This window comes from Nicotiana tabacum, chromosome 23 (assembly GCF_000715075.1).
Source record: "Nicotiana tabacum cultivar K326 chromosome 23, ASM71507v2, whole genome shotgun sequence".
Classification (NCBI taxonomy): Eukaryota; Viridiplantae; Streptophyta; class Magnoliopsida; order Solanales; family Solanaceae; genus Nicotiana; species Nicotiana tabacum.
Window position 1 is genome coordinate 82,807,301 of NC_134102.1, and position 22,123 is coordinate 82,829,423.

At 37.9% G+C, this 22,123-nt stretch overlaps 1 protein-coding gene across 1 annotated transcript; it reads right to left on the bottom strand.

Moving 5' to 3' along the window:
* Positions 1-698: 698 nt before the first annotated feature.
* On the bottom strand, positions 699-1,814 carry LOC107768704 (uncharacterized). Its single transcript, XM_016587846.2, has 2 exons — positions 1,292-1,814; positions 699-1,172 (listed from the first exon to the last, which is right to left on the bottom strand). The coding sequence occupies exons 1-2, from the start codon at positions 1,552-1,554 to the stop codon at positions 968-970; spliced, it is 468 nt and encodes a 155-aa protein (XP_016443332.1). The 5' UTR covers positions 1,555-1,814; the 3' UTR covers positions 699-967.
* Between the last annotated feature and the right edge of the window lie 20,309 nt (positions 1,815-22,123).

Genomic DNA, 22,123 nt, shown 5'->3' on the forward strand with positions numbered 1-22,123 from the left:
CAAGCCTCGATCTTGACAGGTACCTCGGTTCTGAACTCGGTTCCTTATCCTCGTGATATGGCCCATTCCGTTACGAGGCCATCCTTCGATGCAAACTCCCGGTTTCGGTCAAATAGTAAAATCGGGTGGGCCCGATTTTAACCGTATACAAGGCCTATTATAGCTTATCAACTATACTTGTTTCCTAGTATTATTTAATACTCCTAATTCTTACTCTTCGCCATAAGTTCTGATTTATTGTTGCTCTTAAAAGCTTATTGTAATATTTCTCGAGACAGTAAAAGTGACCTGATTGGTAAAAAATTCTTACCTGATATTACTTAAACTCTTGCAGAAATTATTGAAGAACCTTGAATTAGAATAGGTGACTTCATAGCAAAATTCACAAAGCATGTGGTGACAAACAACGTTAAAATACCATCGGGGGATAAAAGGTGTTAACATATATATATCCCTCTTTAATTGCAGGCGACACATAAAGGGAAAGGTTATCACGTCGCTCTTCCCATATATCCTCCTGTTTCTTTCAATTTATCTCTTTGATCTCGCTAACTTCTTTTTATATTGAAACTTTTTTCAAACTAATTAGTAACATAAAGTTTGTATATTGTAACAAGGCAATATGATCTTAAACCACTTATTGGCAACACAAAAATCAAAGCCAACAAAGAAATAAACCTTTGGACGTTATTGTGCCATGTCTCTGATAATTTACATATCCACTTACTTAAAAGAGAAAAGAGAAAGATAAAAAAGAACCTTAAGAGCTTAAAAACGTCACCACAAGTCCACAACCCAAAAGGAAAAAAAATAAAAGAGAAAAGACATTTTTCACACAAAAAACGCTTGATATCATGACGCATTGGTCTAGGTGCATGTAAGAGTGCCGAATCAATTGATAAACGGCTTGGTGGTAGAATTGACGGAGCTAAAACTATTGGTGCTGGTGGATGATTTGAATTCTTGGTCAATGCCAATGTTTGTCACCATCACTGTGTGTTAAGAGAGGCATTGAACTTGAGCTGCTACTCCATTTATAGAACGATCCCGTGGTCAAACGTCTCCTTTTGTTCAATGGGCTTTCCTCCTTCTCCATCTCTTCCACACATTTCACTTCACCTAAGTTCATGAATGACCTTGATTTTCCTTTGTAAAAACTGGATAATCCTCGCCTAAACAACCAAAGGAAATTAAATGTAATTAAACACCAAGAGACAAGATATACTAAAACACTATCAATTTTTTATTATTAGAGACTCAAATGAAAAAAAGGTTGTAGGAATAAACTGACCTGAAGGGAAGAGCATCTTCCAGAGAGGCCAAACAATTTAGGGATCCTTCAACTGCCTTGCTCTGAGCTTCTTCTCCTTCTTCTTCTCCTTCTTGACCACCATTACTTAACAAACCAATTGATGAACTACCATCACACTGATCAAAAGACAAAGAATCAGCAACTAAACCGTTTTTTTGAACTAAACTTTTCACTTCACAATCAGCGACTACTACTCCAATTTCTTCAGCAAGAAAATCCTTCTTCTCCGGGACAGAAGACATGGTTAATCAGTAGAGTTTCTCTTTCTCTTCTACAATATGACTACTTCCCACTGAAGAGGATTTATTAACATGAAAAGGGGTTTGGTTTTTGCCCTTTTTTGGACGAAGCGGTGGGCTGTTAGGATAGAGCTAGCGGTGGTGAAATAATAAGTGTATAGATGATAGAGGAACAATATGACAAATAGAAAAAGTGAGAAGCTGAATTTAAAGCCATTCTTGACCTAAAGGGAAAGAAAATGGAAGTTGCATAAAGCCACAGAAAGATCGTCGTGTTCTATATATATATACATACATATGTATAGAGAGAAAGCTGATTTGGAGGGGGGGGGGGGTTGCCGGAAAGGAACTGGGGAATTTGGATAGAAGAGGTTTGACACGTTGCATGAAGCGGGGGAGGGTGGCCGTTTCACTCATGTACCTACACTCTAACAAAGAGGAAAAGGAAAAGGTCATTAACTTTTATTAGTAATAATACTTACTCCTACTCCATTTTACTTAACTTTAGAAGGAGATTATACACGATGAATTATTATAAGAAGCAATTTCAGTATTAAAATTACATGTAATCTAAATAACTAGCATACACGAAATTTTACGGATTATCTCTTGAAGCGTGATCACAGGTCTTCAGTTACGTAAGCCTACTATTTCACAGTGTCTTAACGTAATCTCCACTGCTTGCACGATCATGATCCCCGAACATTCCATGGTCCTCTATATATCGTGTTACCTAATAGTATCTGAAAATAGCAATTCCGTGTGGGCGAAATTCTTAGGAAAATATGGCTGAAATTCCGGCTACCTTCTTGTCCCTTCACTAGGTGGAAACCCCCGTATATTTGTAGCATAAGTTTTAAAGATTAAAACCCTTTTTCAAAATCTGTTGGATTTTCTTTTCTACCATGAAAAAAATTTACTTTATTTTTTATTATTTAGGCACAACACAAACCACATAATTTAATTAACAAAGCTTCCTATTATGGAATTAATTTCTAATTTTTTAAATTAATATCCACCATAATAAATTACGAATTATTTCACTAAAAATTTGTAATTGTACTCCTTACGAATTATTTCACTAAAAATTTGTAATTGTGAAATTCACCCAGTAAATCTTATTTAACTCCTCTTGCTAAGATTCAGATACTAATCAATTACATTAAATTAAATTACTGACAATTCAATTTATTGATTATTTTCTTTTGACTTTCGCCTAACTTATTTCATGTGCCGAACATGAAATTCACCAGTTGGGTTTACACATGAAAACTTATAAACTTTCATAAAGGCGTATCATCAATTCTTAAACCGAGACATGGATTCTATCAACTAATTATTACTTCGGTAATGTATGTTATAATTATCCAATTTACCAGGTATATAGACCCATAAATAAATCTCGCCGTTTAATTAACTAAAATAATAATAATATACAAAGATAATAATAAAGAATAAGAGTATAAGTACATTTAATGACTAGAGAATTTATTTTATTAAGTCAATATAAAATACTTATATCTACTTGGTGTGTTCAATACATACAAAATGTACTAGTACAAGAAATCAATATTAAACAATTCTCATAATCATGATAAATTATAATTAATCTTGAGCTTCAATTCTTCCTGATGATTTGTCCAACTCCATCAGTAGATTGTGAACTCAAACTTTTTGCTTATTATATTCTTCTGTGCATAAGCTAAACTCTTTACACTAAATCATCTGCTATATAAGTAAAGAATACAGATGAATATATGATCTATTTAAAATAGTATTAAAATTTAATAAATAATTATTTCATAATAAATAATATATTCAAACCAAACTCATAGTTAATAGAATTGTATGGGGTAAAATTAATTTATAACAGATGGTCGAATGGTAGCATGACACGTGGAACCGAAGGTAAGAAAAAGGCAACTCACGCAATGACCAATACTGGACACAACGAATGTAATTGGTACCGGATAAATTCTGAAGGGAGCATATTTAGCGGGAGGAGATCCAGGGTTTGCCATCGGATAACATTCAGTGAGGAAATATTCTCTAACATCAAATGAGCGACCGTTGCAGAGAATTTTTGCATTCATGGCTTGCCATTACATATTTATCAATGACTCTTTTATTATCATTTAAGAGGAGCTTGATCCTAGGATCTTGTTTTCCTAGGTAAAACTATAAATAGCAGGCCCCGCAGCCATTGTAAGGACACAAAATTCTTTACAAACATATGCTGTATTTGACTTTTGCTCTCAATTAAACAACTTTACTTACTCTTTATCATTGCTTTCACTTTTGTCCTCGGAGAAATTGCGCTCAGAGCCAGGCTTATCATGTTCTTCAATTTCAATTGCTAAATCTCATTTTTAATCTTATCTCTTTATCATTTTTGGATCAAATCAGTTCGCTTGTCTATAAACCACGTAACAAATTTAACTGTACCATTTTATGGATAAATTGTTTGGCGCCCACCGTGGGGCATAGACATTTGCATAATTTCTTTTATCCTTACGTTTATTACTAACTTGTTTTGATTCTTTCCTTAGCAAAAAAAAAAATATATGGCAACTAATGATGTCGGCATCACACAAAACATAGAGGGGCACGAAGAACTGTCCCAATATGATGATTCAATCAGCGACACCCGTAACGAAGGTGATGAAACAACCCCAGTTCATGAAGGACGGTACCCTCGGTATGTGCCGGAGCTAACTCTTGATAATGCGGAGGAGGAACATGTCATGGAAACAGTAAAAATCTTAAGAGAACACCAAAAGGAAATCATGAAACACCTCTCAAGGCAGGATCGGGTGATGACGAAGTTGAAACAAGCTTTATCAGGCACCTCCAATAACGCGAACAAAAGGGGCCCGACTTTTCCCAGTGCTCCTACAAACCAAACGGCTCAGAGGGTCGACAACAACACCCCAAGAGGCGAGGATGGTTTCGACGAAGCCGGAGGGACCGGTAGTGGATCCGAAAACAACAATGGGAACAATCCCTTCAAAACTGAGCTCATGAGGTTTATGAGGGAAATGAACAAACGAATGGATCAAAAGGCAAAGAAGTTTCACGCTCGGGTGGATCAGATTTCGGATGCACCACCAATATTAAAAGACCCAGATTTGAAAAAATATACACAATTGCCGTTTAAACCGAGCACAACACCAGAGTTAATTCCGAAGAGGTTTCGGATCCCGGACAAACCAAAATACGATGAGACTTTGAATTCGCAGGAGCACATCACAACCTATACCATGGCTGTAAAAGGGAACGGTTTGGCTCAACAAGAGATCGAATCGGTCTTACTGAAGAAGTTTGGTGAAACACTCACAAAAGGGGACCTGATATGGTATTCACTCTTACCCGAGCATTCAATTGACTCTTTTTAGATGCTTGCAGATTTATTTATTAAGGCACATGCCGGGGCAAGGAAGGTCCAAGTGTCATGACCCAAAATCTCGCCTCAGGCGTTGTGATGGCACCTAGTCTCTAAGACTAAGTGAGACGATTACTTACCATAATTGAGCCAATTTAACAATGATATTTTAAATTAGAGAATTATATAAAATACCGAAATAAATGTGAAATAAGTCTACGCGGCAATAATATCTACAACCTCCCAAGACTAGGTAACACAGAGTCACGAACTCTAGCTGAATATATGAAAAGATCTCAAATATCAAAATACAATACTTTTCAAATAACAAGCTGGCAGAACAATGAAAGGAAAGGACTCCAAGGGACTGTGGCGACGAAGCAACTCTACCTTGAATCCTCGCGATCAATAAGCTAAATCTGCCTGAGTCCGATATCTCCAATATCTGGATTGGCACAAAAATATGCAGAAGTGTAATATGAGTACACCACGGTCGATACCTAGTAAGTATCTAGACTAACCTCGGTGGAGTAGTGGTGAGGTACAAGTCAAGACACATACTAGTCAAAATAACTTGTGCAGTATAGAAGTATAAAGCTAATAATGAAAGCAGGAATCAGTAAATGGCAACAAGAATCAACATATGATATAAACAATAAAGTAATACGAACACCGTGAAAGTACCATTGAAACCAAATAAGGAAAACAAATAACAACCAATTAATCAATCCGTTCTAACACAAGTTTCGCAATGAAATTACTCCAAGATACCTCATCTCATAATCACAAGTCACGAGTATCAACCCACAATCATATGCTCACGGCACCTTGTGCCCATATTTCTAGTCATAACCGCTCTGACAACTCACGTGCCACTATCTCAATCCGCTCAACATGATCACAGGCTCACAATCACAATCTGCCCAAAGTGGTCACAAGATCACTATCACAATCCGCCAACAAGCTCAATACCACAATTCGTCCGGCATGGTCACAAGCTTAATATCACAATCCTCCAGGCATGCTCACAAGCTCAAAATCTCAATTCACCCGGCATTGTCACAGGCTAAATATCAACATGAAAGCAGATAATACAAGAACACATGGGCACGATCAATAAATGTTAAGTTTCGTACTCCTGAACTAGTATAAGTGGCATGCTACAATGTATGCTTGCGAAAGTATACTATTACAGCCCAAGTCAACAAGTAATATCAAAGACATCGAGTAGCTCAATGAAAGCAACACAACAAGTGGTGTAATGTGTATGACATACACAAGGAGAATCAGACTATCACACGAATATCGTCAACATAATTCCCCCAAGCCATCACACATCATCCATGGCATTGCCACCCTCATCTCTCCGATAGTCACCCGTATCACACTGCCCTGACGATATCATTAGACACCTATATCACTCCTTTACCCACCCATATTACTCCGGATAATAGCCACCCTTATCCCTCCGCTCGGATAATAACACAATAGCCACTTGTATCACTCTGCATAATCAACAACAGTGAGATGCCACCCTTATGCCCTGCATAACAACAACAATGGGATGCCACCCTTATGCTCCGCATAACAACAACAAATCCACACAACAATTCACATGTGCTAACATCACAACAACACGACATATCAACTCGTACCACAAGAGCCCATAGGCCACAACCTTTCCAAAAGGACCAACAATATCAATATTTCCACAACAAATAGCCCACGCCTCAAGCACAATGTGTATAGAATTTCAATAACAACAAAATGAATGGGAAAGTAACTCAACAATGAAAAATACTCCCTTTAATCACAACGTCAATTAAAATAGATTAATGACTTTCAATAACTTCAACTTCAATTAATTGCTTAAAGATAAACTGATAATGAAGGTATCTCTATGAAATGAAAAACTTCGGATTCTAGTGTATGAAATAGGCTAACAATGAAAGAGATGGCACGAATTAGCAACTATGTCTAATGTATGAGAATAATCCGGCAACAAAAAGATATCATGTAACAACAATTTCAATTAAGAATAACTCAACAATAAAGGAAGCCACTTAATGATAAAAGAGGTAACAATTTCAAGTAAAGCATATAAGAGTAAACTTGATAAGTAAAGGATGTGACATGTAACAACAACTTTATATAAAACATTTAAGAGTAAACACGACAAATAAAAGATATAACATATACTAACAATTTTAAGTAAATACATGAAGGAAGCCTAAGAGTCTAAACCGGTCAATTTTCACATATAAGCTCGAGTATGCACTCGTCACCTCGTGTACACGGCCTTCACATAACACAAATATTACAAACAACTCAAATCCTAAGGGTAGTTTCCCCAACACAAAGTTAGGCAAGATACTTTCCTCAAAGAAGCCAAATCAATACTCTAAAATGACCTTCTAGTGTGAAACAATCTCTGGACGGCTCAAATCTAGCCAAAATAACTTAATATCATAAATAAAAACTATAGGAAATAATTTTGGATAATAAAGCTTTGATTTTTAATGAAAATTAAAAAATCAACCCCGGGTCCACACCTCGGGACCTGAAAAAACTCATAAAACCCTAACACATATTCCGATACGAGTCCAACCATACTAAAATTATCCAATTCCGATATCAAACCGACCTTCAAATCTTCATTTTGCATTTTTGAAAGCTTTTACAAAAACTCTCAATTTCTCCAATTCAAATCACTAATTTAATGAAATAAACAAAGATGGAATCATGAAATATAATCAAATCCGGTAAAGAACACTTACCCCAATCCAAAGTGCAAAAATCCCCTCCAAAATCGCTCTAATCCGAGCTCTCTAACTCAAAAAGTGATAAAATAACAAAAGCCCTCGAAATAGAGTAATATAGATCTGCCCAGGTGTTCCTCTTCGTGGTCGCAGAACATGCTATGCGATCGCGAAGAACAAAAATATAAGCTGCCAATTGTGTTATACGCAAACGCGTGAGCACCCCCGCGAACGCGAACAACAATTTCCAGTACACTTTGCGTACACGATATTCCACTCGCAAATGCGGAGACCAAAATCCCCGATGACTCCTCCCAGTCTTCCTTCTATGCGATCACATATCATCACTCGCGAACGCGGTCGCCTCTTCGCAACCACGAAGAACAAATACCTGAGTCCACCATGACACTATGTGAACGCGAAGAAACAGGCGCGGACGCAGTTAAGAACACACCAGATGACAGAACAACAATCCAAAAATGGGAGGAAATGGCCCGTAGCCCATCCGAAACACACCCGAGACCCCGTCCAAACATACCAAAAAGTTCCGTAACATAACACAGACCTGCTCGAAGCCTCAAACAACATCAAATAAAATCAAAACTACGAATTGCACCCCGAATCAAACTTAATGAATTTATGAATTTTTAACTTCTACAACTCGCGTCGAATCATATCAAATCAATCCGGAATGACATCAAATGATACAACAGAGCTATTCCAACTCTCGAAATCAACCCAGAATGGCGTCAACTCCCGGTCAAACCTCTCAACCTTCCTAACCTTCAATTTTTTCAACTTTCGCCAAAATATATCAAATCAACCTATGGACCTTCAAATCCAAATCTGGGCATACGTCTAAATCCAAAATCACCATACGAAGCTATTGGAAACATTAAAACGCCATTCCGAGGTCCTCTACACAAAAGTCAAACTCCGGTCAACTCTTGTCACTAAAGCTTCTAAAACAAGAATCATTCTTCCAAATTAATCCCGAATCATCCGAAAATCGAACCCGGCCACACACGCAAGTCACGATACACAATACGAAGCTGCTCGAGTCCTTAATCCACCGAACGAAACGCTAATTCTCAAAACGACCGGTTAGGTCGTTACATTTTCCCCCTCTTAAACAAATATTCGTCCTCGAACGTGGTAAGAACCATTCAGAAGTAATCAAATCACTGAATAAACTCACCATAAATATACTCGCGGGTGATCTCATGTCAGCCCAATCCACATAAGCCCGACAACACCATCTCAACTGAAGATGTTTTTGCCTTCCACCCACACCGATAAGCCTTAGAACCAAACTTTTCACCATCCGATCATTTCACAAAGACCCAATTCCCACATAAACACACTATATCAACCTCAACCAGTTGCCACAGCTCATGCATACACCCATAATGTATGACCACCTGGCGTAACACAGCACTAACATGCCCATAACAACATCTCTGACCACAACAGATGCCCATAATTAAATCCATCGCAGGTAAATAACCTCATAACAACTAAAATCTTATCCCAAACCTTGACAATGCTGATAGTAATGCAAGAAACATAAAGATCCCATAACCACTCATCCAAATCAACAAGTCACTCCCAACGTCACCTGGGTATATACCTCGTAAGCTAAACCCAATAAGGACGCGAATATGATTGAATATGGAAAGATGAACACACGAGAGAACTATCAAACATGTCCGACAGGCATAACTCCCTATCAGTACCATACTACAAATCCATTCCACAAGGGAGAATCAAAACATATAAACTAATCACAAGGATCTCATCCCACTATAACTCCACCACGGCACGTGGCCCGCTCCAAACATATCAGACCACATGAAAATGCGAGGATCCCATCCTCCGCTCTAAATTACAAGTAGAATACACATCACACCAATCGAAACCTTCCAGTAACTCAATTCCGCGAAACAAAACCATAACATGTAATGGACTTCCTATACCGGTATAGCACCTAGATCACAAATCGTAAACAAAACATCCAGAAATCACATCAAAACCTACTGTAATGATTAAACAAAAGTTCATCCTAGTCTCATAACTCTCAATGGGGAACAAAACAAAATGATAGACACGGGCTACCACTATAGAATCTCCTAACATGGGTAAACACATAGGCAGAGTAAAAGAATCACGTAACACATCCATATATGAAGCAGATAGGAGGACTCACACCGATAAAATAGGATCAGATCAAAATAAGACTGATGTTCCTCTATGGAAAATCGAAACCATACCTGCAACGACACCATCTGGTGCAACGAACTCAGCCCTACCATGGAAAACATATCAACGGGCCGGGCCAGGCCTCCCCCTCTAGGGCGCCCTCTAACCGCCTATCCTCCACCCCTAGCTGGCTATGCAGGTGGAGTAGAAAATGGAATAGAGCCCATAGCCTGAGTGCTCTGATGAAATTCACCTCTCCCGAGTTTGAGACAATCTCTCATGATGTGCCTAGTATCGCCACACTCATAATAACCCCTCTACAAGCGTGGCTGTTGGTGCCGATTCTGTGCCATATAACTGGAATAACCACTGTAGGAACCCCGTGCAGGTGATGAACTAAAAGATGACTGCCCCATATGAGTACCCTGAGGTCCCTAACTAACTGGAGCACCACGAGTAGTCTCGATGAGCGGACTGGATTGGCCAACTACCCGAGCCTCTGTCGTGATGGGTCATAGTTGAAGAGTAGAATCCACTGAATCCTCCAGAACCTCGATACCTCTTGGTCTCCTTATCCTCTCTTTGCTCACCCTAAATATGCTCTAATATGCTGGCAATCTCTATAACCTGCTGAAACGGAGTATCAGTCTCCAACTCTCGAGCCATGTTGAATCTAAGACCATAACTAAGCCCCTTAATAAATTTGCGGACTCGCTCTTGGACTGTAGGAACCAAAGTAGGTGACTGACGGGATAACTCACTAAACCTGATGGCGTACTCCGACACCGTCATGGTGCCCTGATACAGCTACTCGAATTCTGTGCGCCACGCATCCCGAATGGTCTGGGGAACAAACTCCCTCAAAAATATATGTGAAAACTGAGTCCAAGTGAGTGGCTTCGCATCAACTAGCCTACCCTCCTCATAAACCTGCCACTACTGATACATTGCTCCCAACAGTTAAAATATAGTAAAAACAACTTCGTTCACCTCCACAATACCCATGGTATGGAGAATACAGTGACACTTCTCTAGAAAACCATGTGCATCCTCGGTAGTGGTAACACTAAAATTAGGTGGACCATACCTTTTGAACCTCTCAAGCCTCCTTTGCTCCTCCTCTGATGCCCTTGGAATGACCTTAGGCTAAATGGAATAACAAGTTGTACCGGCACCACACCCGCAGTATGACCAACATGATCCTGCTTCTCTGGAGTACAGGCGGTAGGAGTCTGAGATCCTCCCCCAATCTATGAAGTAACAGGTGCAACAGAGATCAATCCTGCCTAAGCCAATGTACCAAACATGCTCAGGAACTGCGGTAAAGTCTCCTGAAGTCTGGGAGTGAGAACAGGTGCCTCCGGTGCCTGTCCCCTAACCAGAGCTACTGGCGGCTTCTTAACTACTGTTGTGGAAGGTGCTCTAGCTGCGGCATATGCCTCTTCCTATCCTCTACCTCGGCCCCGGCCTCTCGCGGCTCTACTAGGGGGTGCGGGTGTCTGCTCAGCTGATCTGGTAGAGTGTGTCCTCACCATCTGTGAGAGAATAGAGATACAAAGGCTCAAACTTTGAAATCAATAAATCTGCATGACAGGAATGAAAGAAGTGGAATTTTTCTAATAGTTCCGTAGCCTCTTGAAGATAAGTACAGAAGTCTCCATACCGATCCGCAAGAATCTACTAAACTTGCTCGTGACTCGTAGAACCTATGAACATAGAGCTATGATACCAAATTGTCACGACCCAAAATCCTGCCTCAGGCATCGTGATGGCACCTAGTCTCTAAGACTAGGAAAAGCTGATTACTTACCACAATTAAGCCAATTTAACAATGATATTTAATTCATAGAATTATATAAAATACCGAAATAAATGTGAAATAAGCCTCCGTGGCAATAATCGTTACAACCTCCCAAGACTAGGTAATACAGAGTCACGAACTCTAGCCGATTACATGGAAAGATCTCAAAGATCGAAATGCAATATTGTTCAAATAACAAGCTGACAGTACAATGAAAGGAAAAGACTCCAAGGGACTGCGATGACCATGCAGCTCTACCTTGAATCCTCACGATCACTAAGCAAATTCTGCCTGAGTCCAATATCTCCAATACCTAGATCTGCACAAAAATGTGCAGAAGTGTAGTATGAGTGCACCGCGGTCGGTACTCAATACGTATCCAGGCTAACCTCGGTGGAGTAGTGATGAGCTACAGGTCAAGACACCTACTAGTCAAAATAACCTGTGCAATATAGAAGTATAAAGCTAATAATAAAAGTAAGAATCAGTAAATGGCAACAAGAATCAACATATGATAGAAACAGTAAAGTAACACGAACACCGTGAAAGTACCATTGAAAACAAAATAAGGAAAACAAATAACAACCAATTAATCAAGCCAATCTAACATAAGTTTTGCAGCGAAATTACTCCGAGATACCTCATCTCATAATCACAAGTCACGAGTCTCAACCCACAATCATATGCTCACGGTACCATCTGCCCATATTTCTAGTTACAACCGCACAGACAACTCATATTCTACTATCTCAATTCACCCGGCATGATCACAGGCTCACAATCACAATCCGCCTGGCGTGGTCACAAGCTCACTATCACAATCTGCCTGGCATGGTCACAGGCTCAATACCACAATCCGACTGGCATGATCACAGGCTCAATATCACAATCAGCCCGGCATGGTCAATGGCTAAAAATCACAATTTGCCCGGCATGATCACATGCTAAATATCAACATGAAAGCAGATAATGCAAGAATACATGGGCACGATCAATAAATGTTAAGTTTCATACTCCTAAATTAGTATAAGTGGCATGATACGGTGTATGCTTGTGCGAGTGTACTATTACAACCCAAGTCAACAAGTAATATCAAAGACAAAGAGTAGCTCATCGAAAGAAACACAACAAGTCACGTAAGGTGTACGAGATACACAAGGAGAATCACACTATCACATGAATATCGTCAACATAATGCCCCCAGGCCATCACACATCATCCATAACATTGCCACACTTATCTCTTCGATAGCCACTTGTATCACTCCGACCTGACGATATCATTACCTATTTTTATCACTCTGATAGCCACCCGTATCACTTCGCATAATAGCCACCGTTATCGCTCCGCTCGGACAATAACACAATAGCCACCCGTATCACTTTGCACAATCAACAACAGTGAGATGCCACCCTTATGCCACGCATAACAACAACCAAACCATAAAATAATTCATGCTCTACATAGAAACAACACATCCACACAACAATTCACATGTGCTAACATCACAACAACACGACATATCAACTCATACCACAAGAGCCCATAGGCCACAACCTTTCCAAAAGGACCAACAATATCAATATTTCCACAATAAATAGCCTACGGCTCAAGCACAATGTGTTTAGAATTTCAATAACAACAAAATGAATGGGAAAGTAACTCAACAATGAAAAATACCCCCTTTAATCACAACGTCAATTAAAATAGATTAATGACTTTCAATAACTTCAACTTCAATTAATTGCTTAAAGATAAACTGATAATGAAAGTATCTCTATGAAATGGAAAACTTCGGATTCTAGTGTATGAAATAGGCTAACAATGAAAGAGATGGCACGAATTAGCAACTATGTCTAATGTATGAGAATAATCCGGCAACAAAAAGATATCATGTAACAACAATTTCAATTAAGAATAACTCAACAATAAAGGAAGTCATTTAATGATAAAAGAGGTAACAACTTCAAATAAAGCATATAAGAGTAAAGTTGACAAGTAAAGGATGTGACATGTAACAACAACTTTAAATAAAGCAAGTGAGAGTAAACATGAAAAATAAAAGACATAACATGTGCTAACAATTTCAAGTAAATACATGAAGGAAGCCTAAGATTCTTAACCGGTCAATTTCCAGATATAAGCCCGAGTACGCACTCGGCATCTCATGTACACGGACTTCATATAACACAAATAGCACAAACAACTCAAATACTAAGGGGTAGTTTCCCCCACACAAAGTTAGGCAAGATACTTACCTCGAAGAAGACAAATCGATACTCTAAAATGACCTACTCATGTGAAATAATCTCCGGACGACTCAAATCTAGCCAAAATAACTTAATATCATAAATGAAAATCATATGAAATAATTTTGGATAATAAAGCTTCGATATTTAATGAAAACTAAAAAGTCAAACCCGGACCCGCACCTCGATACTCGAAAAAACTTACAAAATCCGAACACCCATTTCGATACGAGTTCAACCATATCAAAATTATCCAATTCCGATATCAAATCGGCCTTCAAATCCTCATTTTATATTTTTGAAAGTTTTTACAAAAATCCTCAATTTCTCCAACTCAAATCACTAATTTAATGATAAAAACAAAGATCAAATCATGAAATATAATCAAATCCGGGTAAACAACACTTAGCCCAATTCAAAGTGTTAAAATCCCCTCCAAAATCGCCCCAATCCGAGCTCTCTAACTCAAAAAGTGATAAAATATCAAAAGTCTTCGAAATAGAGTAAATATAGATCTGCCCAGGTGTACCTCTTCGCGATCGCGAAGCACAAAAATATAAGCCGCCAAATACATTCTGCGCGAACGCATGAGTACCGCCATGAATGCGAACAACAATTTCCAGTACACTTCGCGAACGCGTTATTCCACTCGTGAACATGGAGAGCAAAATCCCTAACAACTCCTCCCAATCTTCCTTCTATGTGATCGCATATCATCTCTTGCTAACACGATGATAACAACCTTCCCAGCTTCGTGACCTCGAAGAACAAAATAGCTGAGTCCACCATAACATTATGCGAACGCAAAGGAACAGGCGCGAACGCGACTAAGGAGATAGCGGTTGACAGAACAACAATCCAAAAATGGGAGGAAATGGCCCGTAGCCCATCCGAAACACACCCGAGGCCCCCGAGACCCCGTCCAAACATACTAACAAGTTCCATAACATAACACGGACCTGCAAGAGGCCTCAAACCACATCAAATACCATCAAAACTATGAATTGCACCTCAAATCAAACTTAATGAATTTATGAACTTTCAATCTACAACTCACGCCGAATCATATCAAATCAACCCGGAATGATGTCAAATTTTGCATGCAAGTCCCAAATGAAACAACGGAGCTATTCCAACTCCCGGTATCGCAATCCAAACCCGATATCAACAAAGTCAACTCTCGGTCAAACCTCTCAAACTTCCAAACTTTTAACTTTTCCAACTTTCGCCAAAATACATCAAATCAACAAACGGACCTCCAAATCAGAATCTGGGCATATGCCTACGTCTAAAATTTACATACAAAGATATTGGAATCATCAAAACACTATTCTGAAGTCATCTATACTAAAGTCAAACTCATGTCAACTCTTGCCACTTAAGCTTCTAAAACAAGAATCATTCTTCTAAATCAATCCAGAATCATCCAAAAATTGAGCCCAGCCACACATGCAAGTAACGATACACAATACGAAGCTGCTCGAGACCTTAAGATACCGAACAAAATGCTAATTCTCAAGACAACTGGTCGGTTCGTTACACCAAGCTAAGAATGAGGACATATTCAGGATTGCACAAAGTGAGTTCGATTTATTGTGAGAATTTGTGATCCGGTTCCAGAAAGAGGGGATGCTACTACCGGCTGTACCAGATGAATGGGTAGAAGAGGCGTTCACAAAGATTTTGAATACATGGAGCTCGGATGCCTCCCGAAAGTTGAAAGAAAGCCTGCTCAAATTCAAAGCAACCATATGGGCGAATGTCCATAATTGTTATGAGTCAAAAATAAGGATAAAGGACGATCAACTCGGGTTCCAAGTATCAACCAAGGGATGGGATCGAGAAAAAAAACAGGATAAAGTTAAATTAAATATGTCAACCAAAACACGTTTATCCAGGAAAGAACCAATGGTTGGAACAAAGTTTACCAAACATTTTGGTCTCCTCTTGTTTGTTTGATTCCTTCTGAGGTTGGGAATTTCAACAGTTGATGATATGTTAAGGGCTCAACCTTCATCTTTTGTATCCACTACCTTTCAAGGATTACATTGTAACCTATATCGCCATCTACCACTTCGAATAGAGTGGTTTTGATCAATCCTTCGGTGTTTTGGGGCAGCAACATCTCTCCTTAGGTTGTCACACTTGTCAAGTTGAATCCAGCTAAGAGTTTTGTCGTCAGAATGATTCTTCCAGTCACTTTGCTTGCTCCAAAACATATTTAATTTTAAAATCTAAAACATTTTAAAATCAATGTTTTGGTAATCTTTCTCAATGTTTTAGATTTTAAAATTAAACATGTTTTGGAGCAAGAAAAGTGACTGGAAGGATCATTCCGACGAAAAAACTCTTAGCTGGATTCAACTTCACAAGTGTGACAACCTAAGAAGATATTTTGCTGCCCCCAAACGCTGAAGGATTGATCAAAACCACTCTATTCAAAGTGGTAGATGGCGATATAGGTTACAATGTAATCCTTGAAAGGTCGTGGATATACAAGATGCAGGTTGAGCCCTCAACATATCATCAACTGTTGAAATTCCCAACCCCGAAAGGAATCAAACAAACAAGAGGAGATCAACCGGCGGCAAGGGAAATGAATGCAGTAACTATTTCCAGCAGCAAGGGAAAAAAATCTAATAAATAGAAATTACAGGAGCCGATGCCTTCTCCCTTTCCGAATGAAGACGATAAGAGCGAGGAGTCATCAGAATCCTATCATGTTCCGAGATATTTTCAGGTACCGGAGGAGACGGATGCGACCAAGTCAACCGCAGAGAAACTCGAGAAAGTGACCTTATTGAAAGACTTCTTGGAGAGGAAGTTTCACCTGGGGACAGGATTAAACCCCAAGGTCAGGTTAGGGTTTATAAATTATCTTAAAGTTAACGTCGACTGTTTTGCGTGGTCACACTCGGATATAACAGGTATCCCATTAGAGGTGATCGTATACAAGCTAAGCCTAGATCTAAACTTCCCACCAGTAAGGAAAAAGAAATGCTCGATAACAGCAGTCAATAACAGGTTTGTTAAAGAAGAGATAATCCGATTACTTAACATTTGTTAAATCCGGGAGGTAAATATCTAGAATAGTTAGCCAACATAGTTATAGTACAAAAAAAAAGAATAAGTTTAGAATGTGCGTAGACTATAAGGATTTAAATAAGGTGTGCCCTAAAGACTCATTTTCATTGCCAAACATTGATCAAATGATTGATGCTACAGCCGGACACGAGTTAATGGGTTTCCTTGATGCTTACTCCGGGTACAATCAAATCAAGATGAACTCGGAGGATCAGGAAAAAACTTCTTTCATAACAAACTTTGGCACGTATTGCTATAATGTGATGTTATTTGGGCTTAAGAACACCGAAGCCACTTATTAAAGGCTCGTTAATAAAATATTTGAAAATCAGATAGGCAGAACAATGGAGTTATATATTGATGACATGTTAGTCAAGTTTTTGAATGCAGGAGATCATTTGAAATACCTCCATAAAACTTTTGATATCTTGAGGAAGCATAACATGAAACTCAACCCAGAAAAATATGCGTTCAGGGTTGGTTCTGAAAAAATCTTGGGGTTCCTAGTCTCGCAAAAAAGGTATCGAGGTAAATCCCGACAAAATCAAAGCTATCGAGGACATTCCAGACCAATTGACAAATGTAAAGGAGGTACTGAGGATGACCGTAAAATTGGCAGCTCTAAGTAAATTCATCTCGAGATCCTCTGAAAAGTGCCATAACTTCTTTTCACTTCTAAAAAAGAAGAACAATTTCGAATGGACTCTGGAATGCCAATAGGCCTTGAAAGACCTAAAAATGTACCTATCAATCCCCTGTTACCGTCAAAACAGTGGGAAGGTGAGCAGTTGCTAATATATCTAGCGGTCTCGGAAGTAGTGGTAAGTGTCGTTTATGTCCGAGAGGAAGAAGGTATGCAATTTCTCGTTTATTATATTAGTAAAATATTATCGGGATTGGAGACTCGCTATCAAGGATTTTCCATCGGATAGCATTCAATGAGATAATATTCTCTAACATTAAATGAGCGACCGTCGCAGGGAATATTTGCATTCATGACCTACCATTACATATTCATCAATAACTCTTTTATTATCATTTAAGAGGAGCTTGATCCTAGGATCTTGTTTTCCTAGGTAAAGCTATAAATAGCAGGCTCACTAGCCATTTTAAGGACACGAAATTCTTTGCAAACATATGTTGTATTTTACTTTTGCTCTCAATTAAACAATTTTACTTGCTCTTTGTCATTGCTTTCACTTTTGTCCTCGGAAGCATTGCGCTCGTAGCCAGGCTTGTCATCTTCTTCAATTTCAATTACTAAATCTCATTTTTAATCTTATCTCTTTATCATTTTTGGATAAAATCAATTCGCTTGTCTATAAACCACGTAATAAATTTAACTGTACCATTTTACGGGTAAACAAGTATATATCCCAACAATACTTTTAGAAATTACTTACTGTATTTTGTAAAGGCTAAGCTAAGATTTTAATTTTATAGGTTTGGATTTTAAAATAACGATTTCAAATGTTTATATCTGGGTTTTAAATTTAACATATTATTTAATAAATGTTTATACAAATATATTATTTGAGCAAAAACTTTTGGATTCAACCAAACTAGCATGTGGACTTCTGCATTCACCAGTGATTATGTGGCGATTAAGCAACCAAAATTTTCTCAAAATGGAGGGCTTAAGGTTCTTATATGCAAAACCAAACCAAAAATAGAAAGAACATGTGGTTCGAGAATGCTGAAAATCTGCTACGGTGGTTTTTTTGGTTTTTTATCACGATATTAGCATTGGCATCCCGATAATTCGGATTTACGTTATGTAAGATCCATGCATTAAAGAAGGAATCACACTTTACGAGGATTAATTTTCTATTATAGCAGCTCGAACCTCACCACAACCCTTAATTGTGCATAACGCTTTTGACCGAAGATAATGATATGTTGCTAACAATAAGATCTTATGCAACTAGATGTTCACTAAAATGGATTATAATTAAGCACTGAAATCGCCTCTAGTGCAATATAGTTGTTGCTCCAGTACAATTTTATCGCTGAGGGTAAACTATATAATTAAGCTTATTTAATTTAAATGGTCATACTTTAATATTTGACTCTTGAGAAGTAAAGAGTGGAATAGCAAATTAGGACGAATGTTCAAACCTTATACTCGAATAGTTGACTCTTGAAAAAGAAAAAATAACAATGAATGTTTTGTAAATTGCGAAAAGTACTTTCGGACGTCAGCAACAATAAGCATGATAAGACGTCACATGTTCCCTAGTATAACCTGAAGCAATATGCACTCAATTTGGGCAAAAACTTACTTGTGGTTTATACCAACCCATTTATTAAATGATAATCACGTAGTTCGATTCAGCATAGAATTTAAGAAAATAAAACACGTTTAAAGGGTAAAAATTTTGCGATCTCATAATATTTGTGTGGCTATAAGAACTTCTCGTTAAGGGTAAAATTTAAAAGTTAAAGTTAAATTATTTTTAAATAGAAAAATGTATCATTCTTTTCGAAACAGACTAATAAGCAAGGGCGGCTCAATGGATCTTGTGACCTAAGGCGAAACCATATTGGGAGGCCTTTAAATTTATTTTATAAAATTTTTACACTAACAACAAATTTGCTTTCTAAACAATAAATTAATCAATTATGATTAAAAAAAAGCGAATTTCAAAAAAATAAAAACTAGGAAGAAGAGCCCAAAGAATAAAATGGTGGATTATCGGATGTTAAGATCCGGAACTCGAAGTGAAAATCTTGATTTGGCTATCATCACAAAAAAGAAGAAGAAATAAATGTACATAACATAATAACTTAAGTTTTGAGCATGCTTAGCCCTATTTTTGAGTGATGCCAAAGGAAAAGAAAGGAACCGACTCATTTGCAGGAAAAATTCAAGTTCAAGTCAACTAGCTGGGGAGAAGTCGACAAACTAACTCACATGGAGTGATAACAAGTTAAGGGGGAGCCGACTCATAAGTCACGATATGGAACATAAAGACCTGACAACAAGTTGAGGGGGAGCCGGCTGCAGATAAAATAATTAGGGAAGTAAAATGAATTAATTTATTTTTTTGTCATCATCAAAAATGGGGAGATTGTTAGATCTATTTTTTAATTATGGAAAAATAACTTATTTCTATTACAGGAAATCAAGGATCTAAAAAAGGAGGCCAAGAAAGAAGAAGGAAGAAATCAAGGATCAAAAGACGAAAAGCTAAGAGAGAAGAGGAAGGCGAGAACCTGCTGAAGATCCAGAAGCGTTGATCGAGGAATCAATCGCACTCATGACTACGAGCATTAAGAAGGTTAAATATTCTATCATGATTCTTTACGAAAGTTAAGGGAAAACATATCAGACAATTTGTATGGAAGATCTGTTGATGATATTTAATTACGCCATTAAAGGAAGCAACATTCATCATGCCACATTTCAGGGTTTAAGTACAGGAAGTTCCAACTTTATTCTTGGAAGGAATCATTTAAGATTCATTATAAGGATCAACTTCATTGGGTTTCTCATCTCCTAAAGATCTGCACATATCAAAGAAGATTCGTCCTAAAGTCATATATATGCAGTCAAAGGCCTAACAGAAAATACTATGATCGAACCATTACCAATCTTTTTGTTCTACTTCAAACAAGCATTGTATTCTACTCTAGATTTACTGTGTAACAAGTGAAGAGAAAAAAGTGAGAAAAGAATCACTGGTGAGGCATTGTATTAAAACTGAGAGAAATACTTACACTGTGAAGAAGATGTTAGTGTACGTTCAACAACAAAACACACTTGTACGAATGATTTCAAGGAACATAAAAGAGAACTCCCAACCTAAGGAGACTGGAGTAGGATTCACATTGAATCCGAACCAGTATAAAATATTTGGTGTTATTTATTTTATACAATTTACTTTCTGCATTTATAGTACATCTACCTTATATCAAAGATCCAGTCGACTAACGGGAAAAGCAGTCAACTATTTTGTTAAAGAAAAGAACAGATAACAATTCATCCCTCCCTCTCTTGTAATTTCAAATTGTACCAAAGCAGGTCTTACATCTTTACTCTTTCGCTTAACTGCTAGTGAGAAAAGATTATGTCAAACTAAGTATTTGTTGGGGCATTATTTCAAGAAGGGACATCTCAACTAATGGCCGTCATATTTCAATGGACAACATTTTTTTCACTTGAAAGTCCGTATGAAAATATATACAAAGTCCTATGACATTAAAGTATAGCGTGTAATAAAAATGGGAGATTATCCACTTTCAGCAGCAAAGTATGAAAAGCAAACTGAAGGACAAACATCTACTGATCCAGTAGACATAGATGACTGATTTGATGAGAAAATGGTAATGATCCAAGTGAATTCCAAGGCACAAAATTTGTTATATAATGCCATCAGCAGAGAAGAATATGAGAAGATCTCAAGCTGCGATACAGCCAAGGAAATATGGGATAAACTGAAAGTTACCTATGAAGGAATGAGCAAAGTGAAGGAAACGAGGATAAATATGTTGATTCATGATTATGAACTCTTACATATGAAAGATGGTGAATTCATTGAGGAAATATTTGCTCGATTCAGCAAAATCATTGGGGATTTGAAAGCTTTTGGTAGACCATACTCTATTGGTGAACAAGTTCAAAAAATTTTAAGAAGTTTACCCACTACATGACAGACAAAAGTAGTTGCACTCGAATCTCAAGACCTGGACAAACTATCATATGATGAACTGCGTAGAGCCCTTATAGCCTTTTAGAAAACACATCTCAAAACACGTGGTCAAAAAAAAAAATAATTGCCTTCAAAACCACGGCTGAAGGATCTGAGAACAACAATGATGATGATGTAGAGGCATTGGAAGAAGAAATTGCTATGGTCTCGAGAAATATGAATGGTTTGATGAGAAGATATAGAAACACTAAAAAGGGAAGAATGTCATTTAGAAGAACTAGACAATATAATGAACAAGACAAAAATGATGAAAAATATTTTGAATGTGGGAAGTATGGACATGTTCAAGCTGAATGCCCGGATCTCAAAAGAAAAGTCTCTACAGGATTTACCAAAAATAAATCCTTCAGAAGTTGGAGTGATGAAGACGGCTCAGAACATGAAGA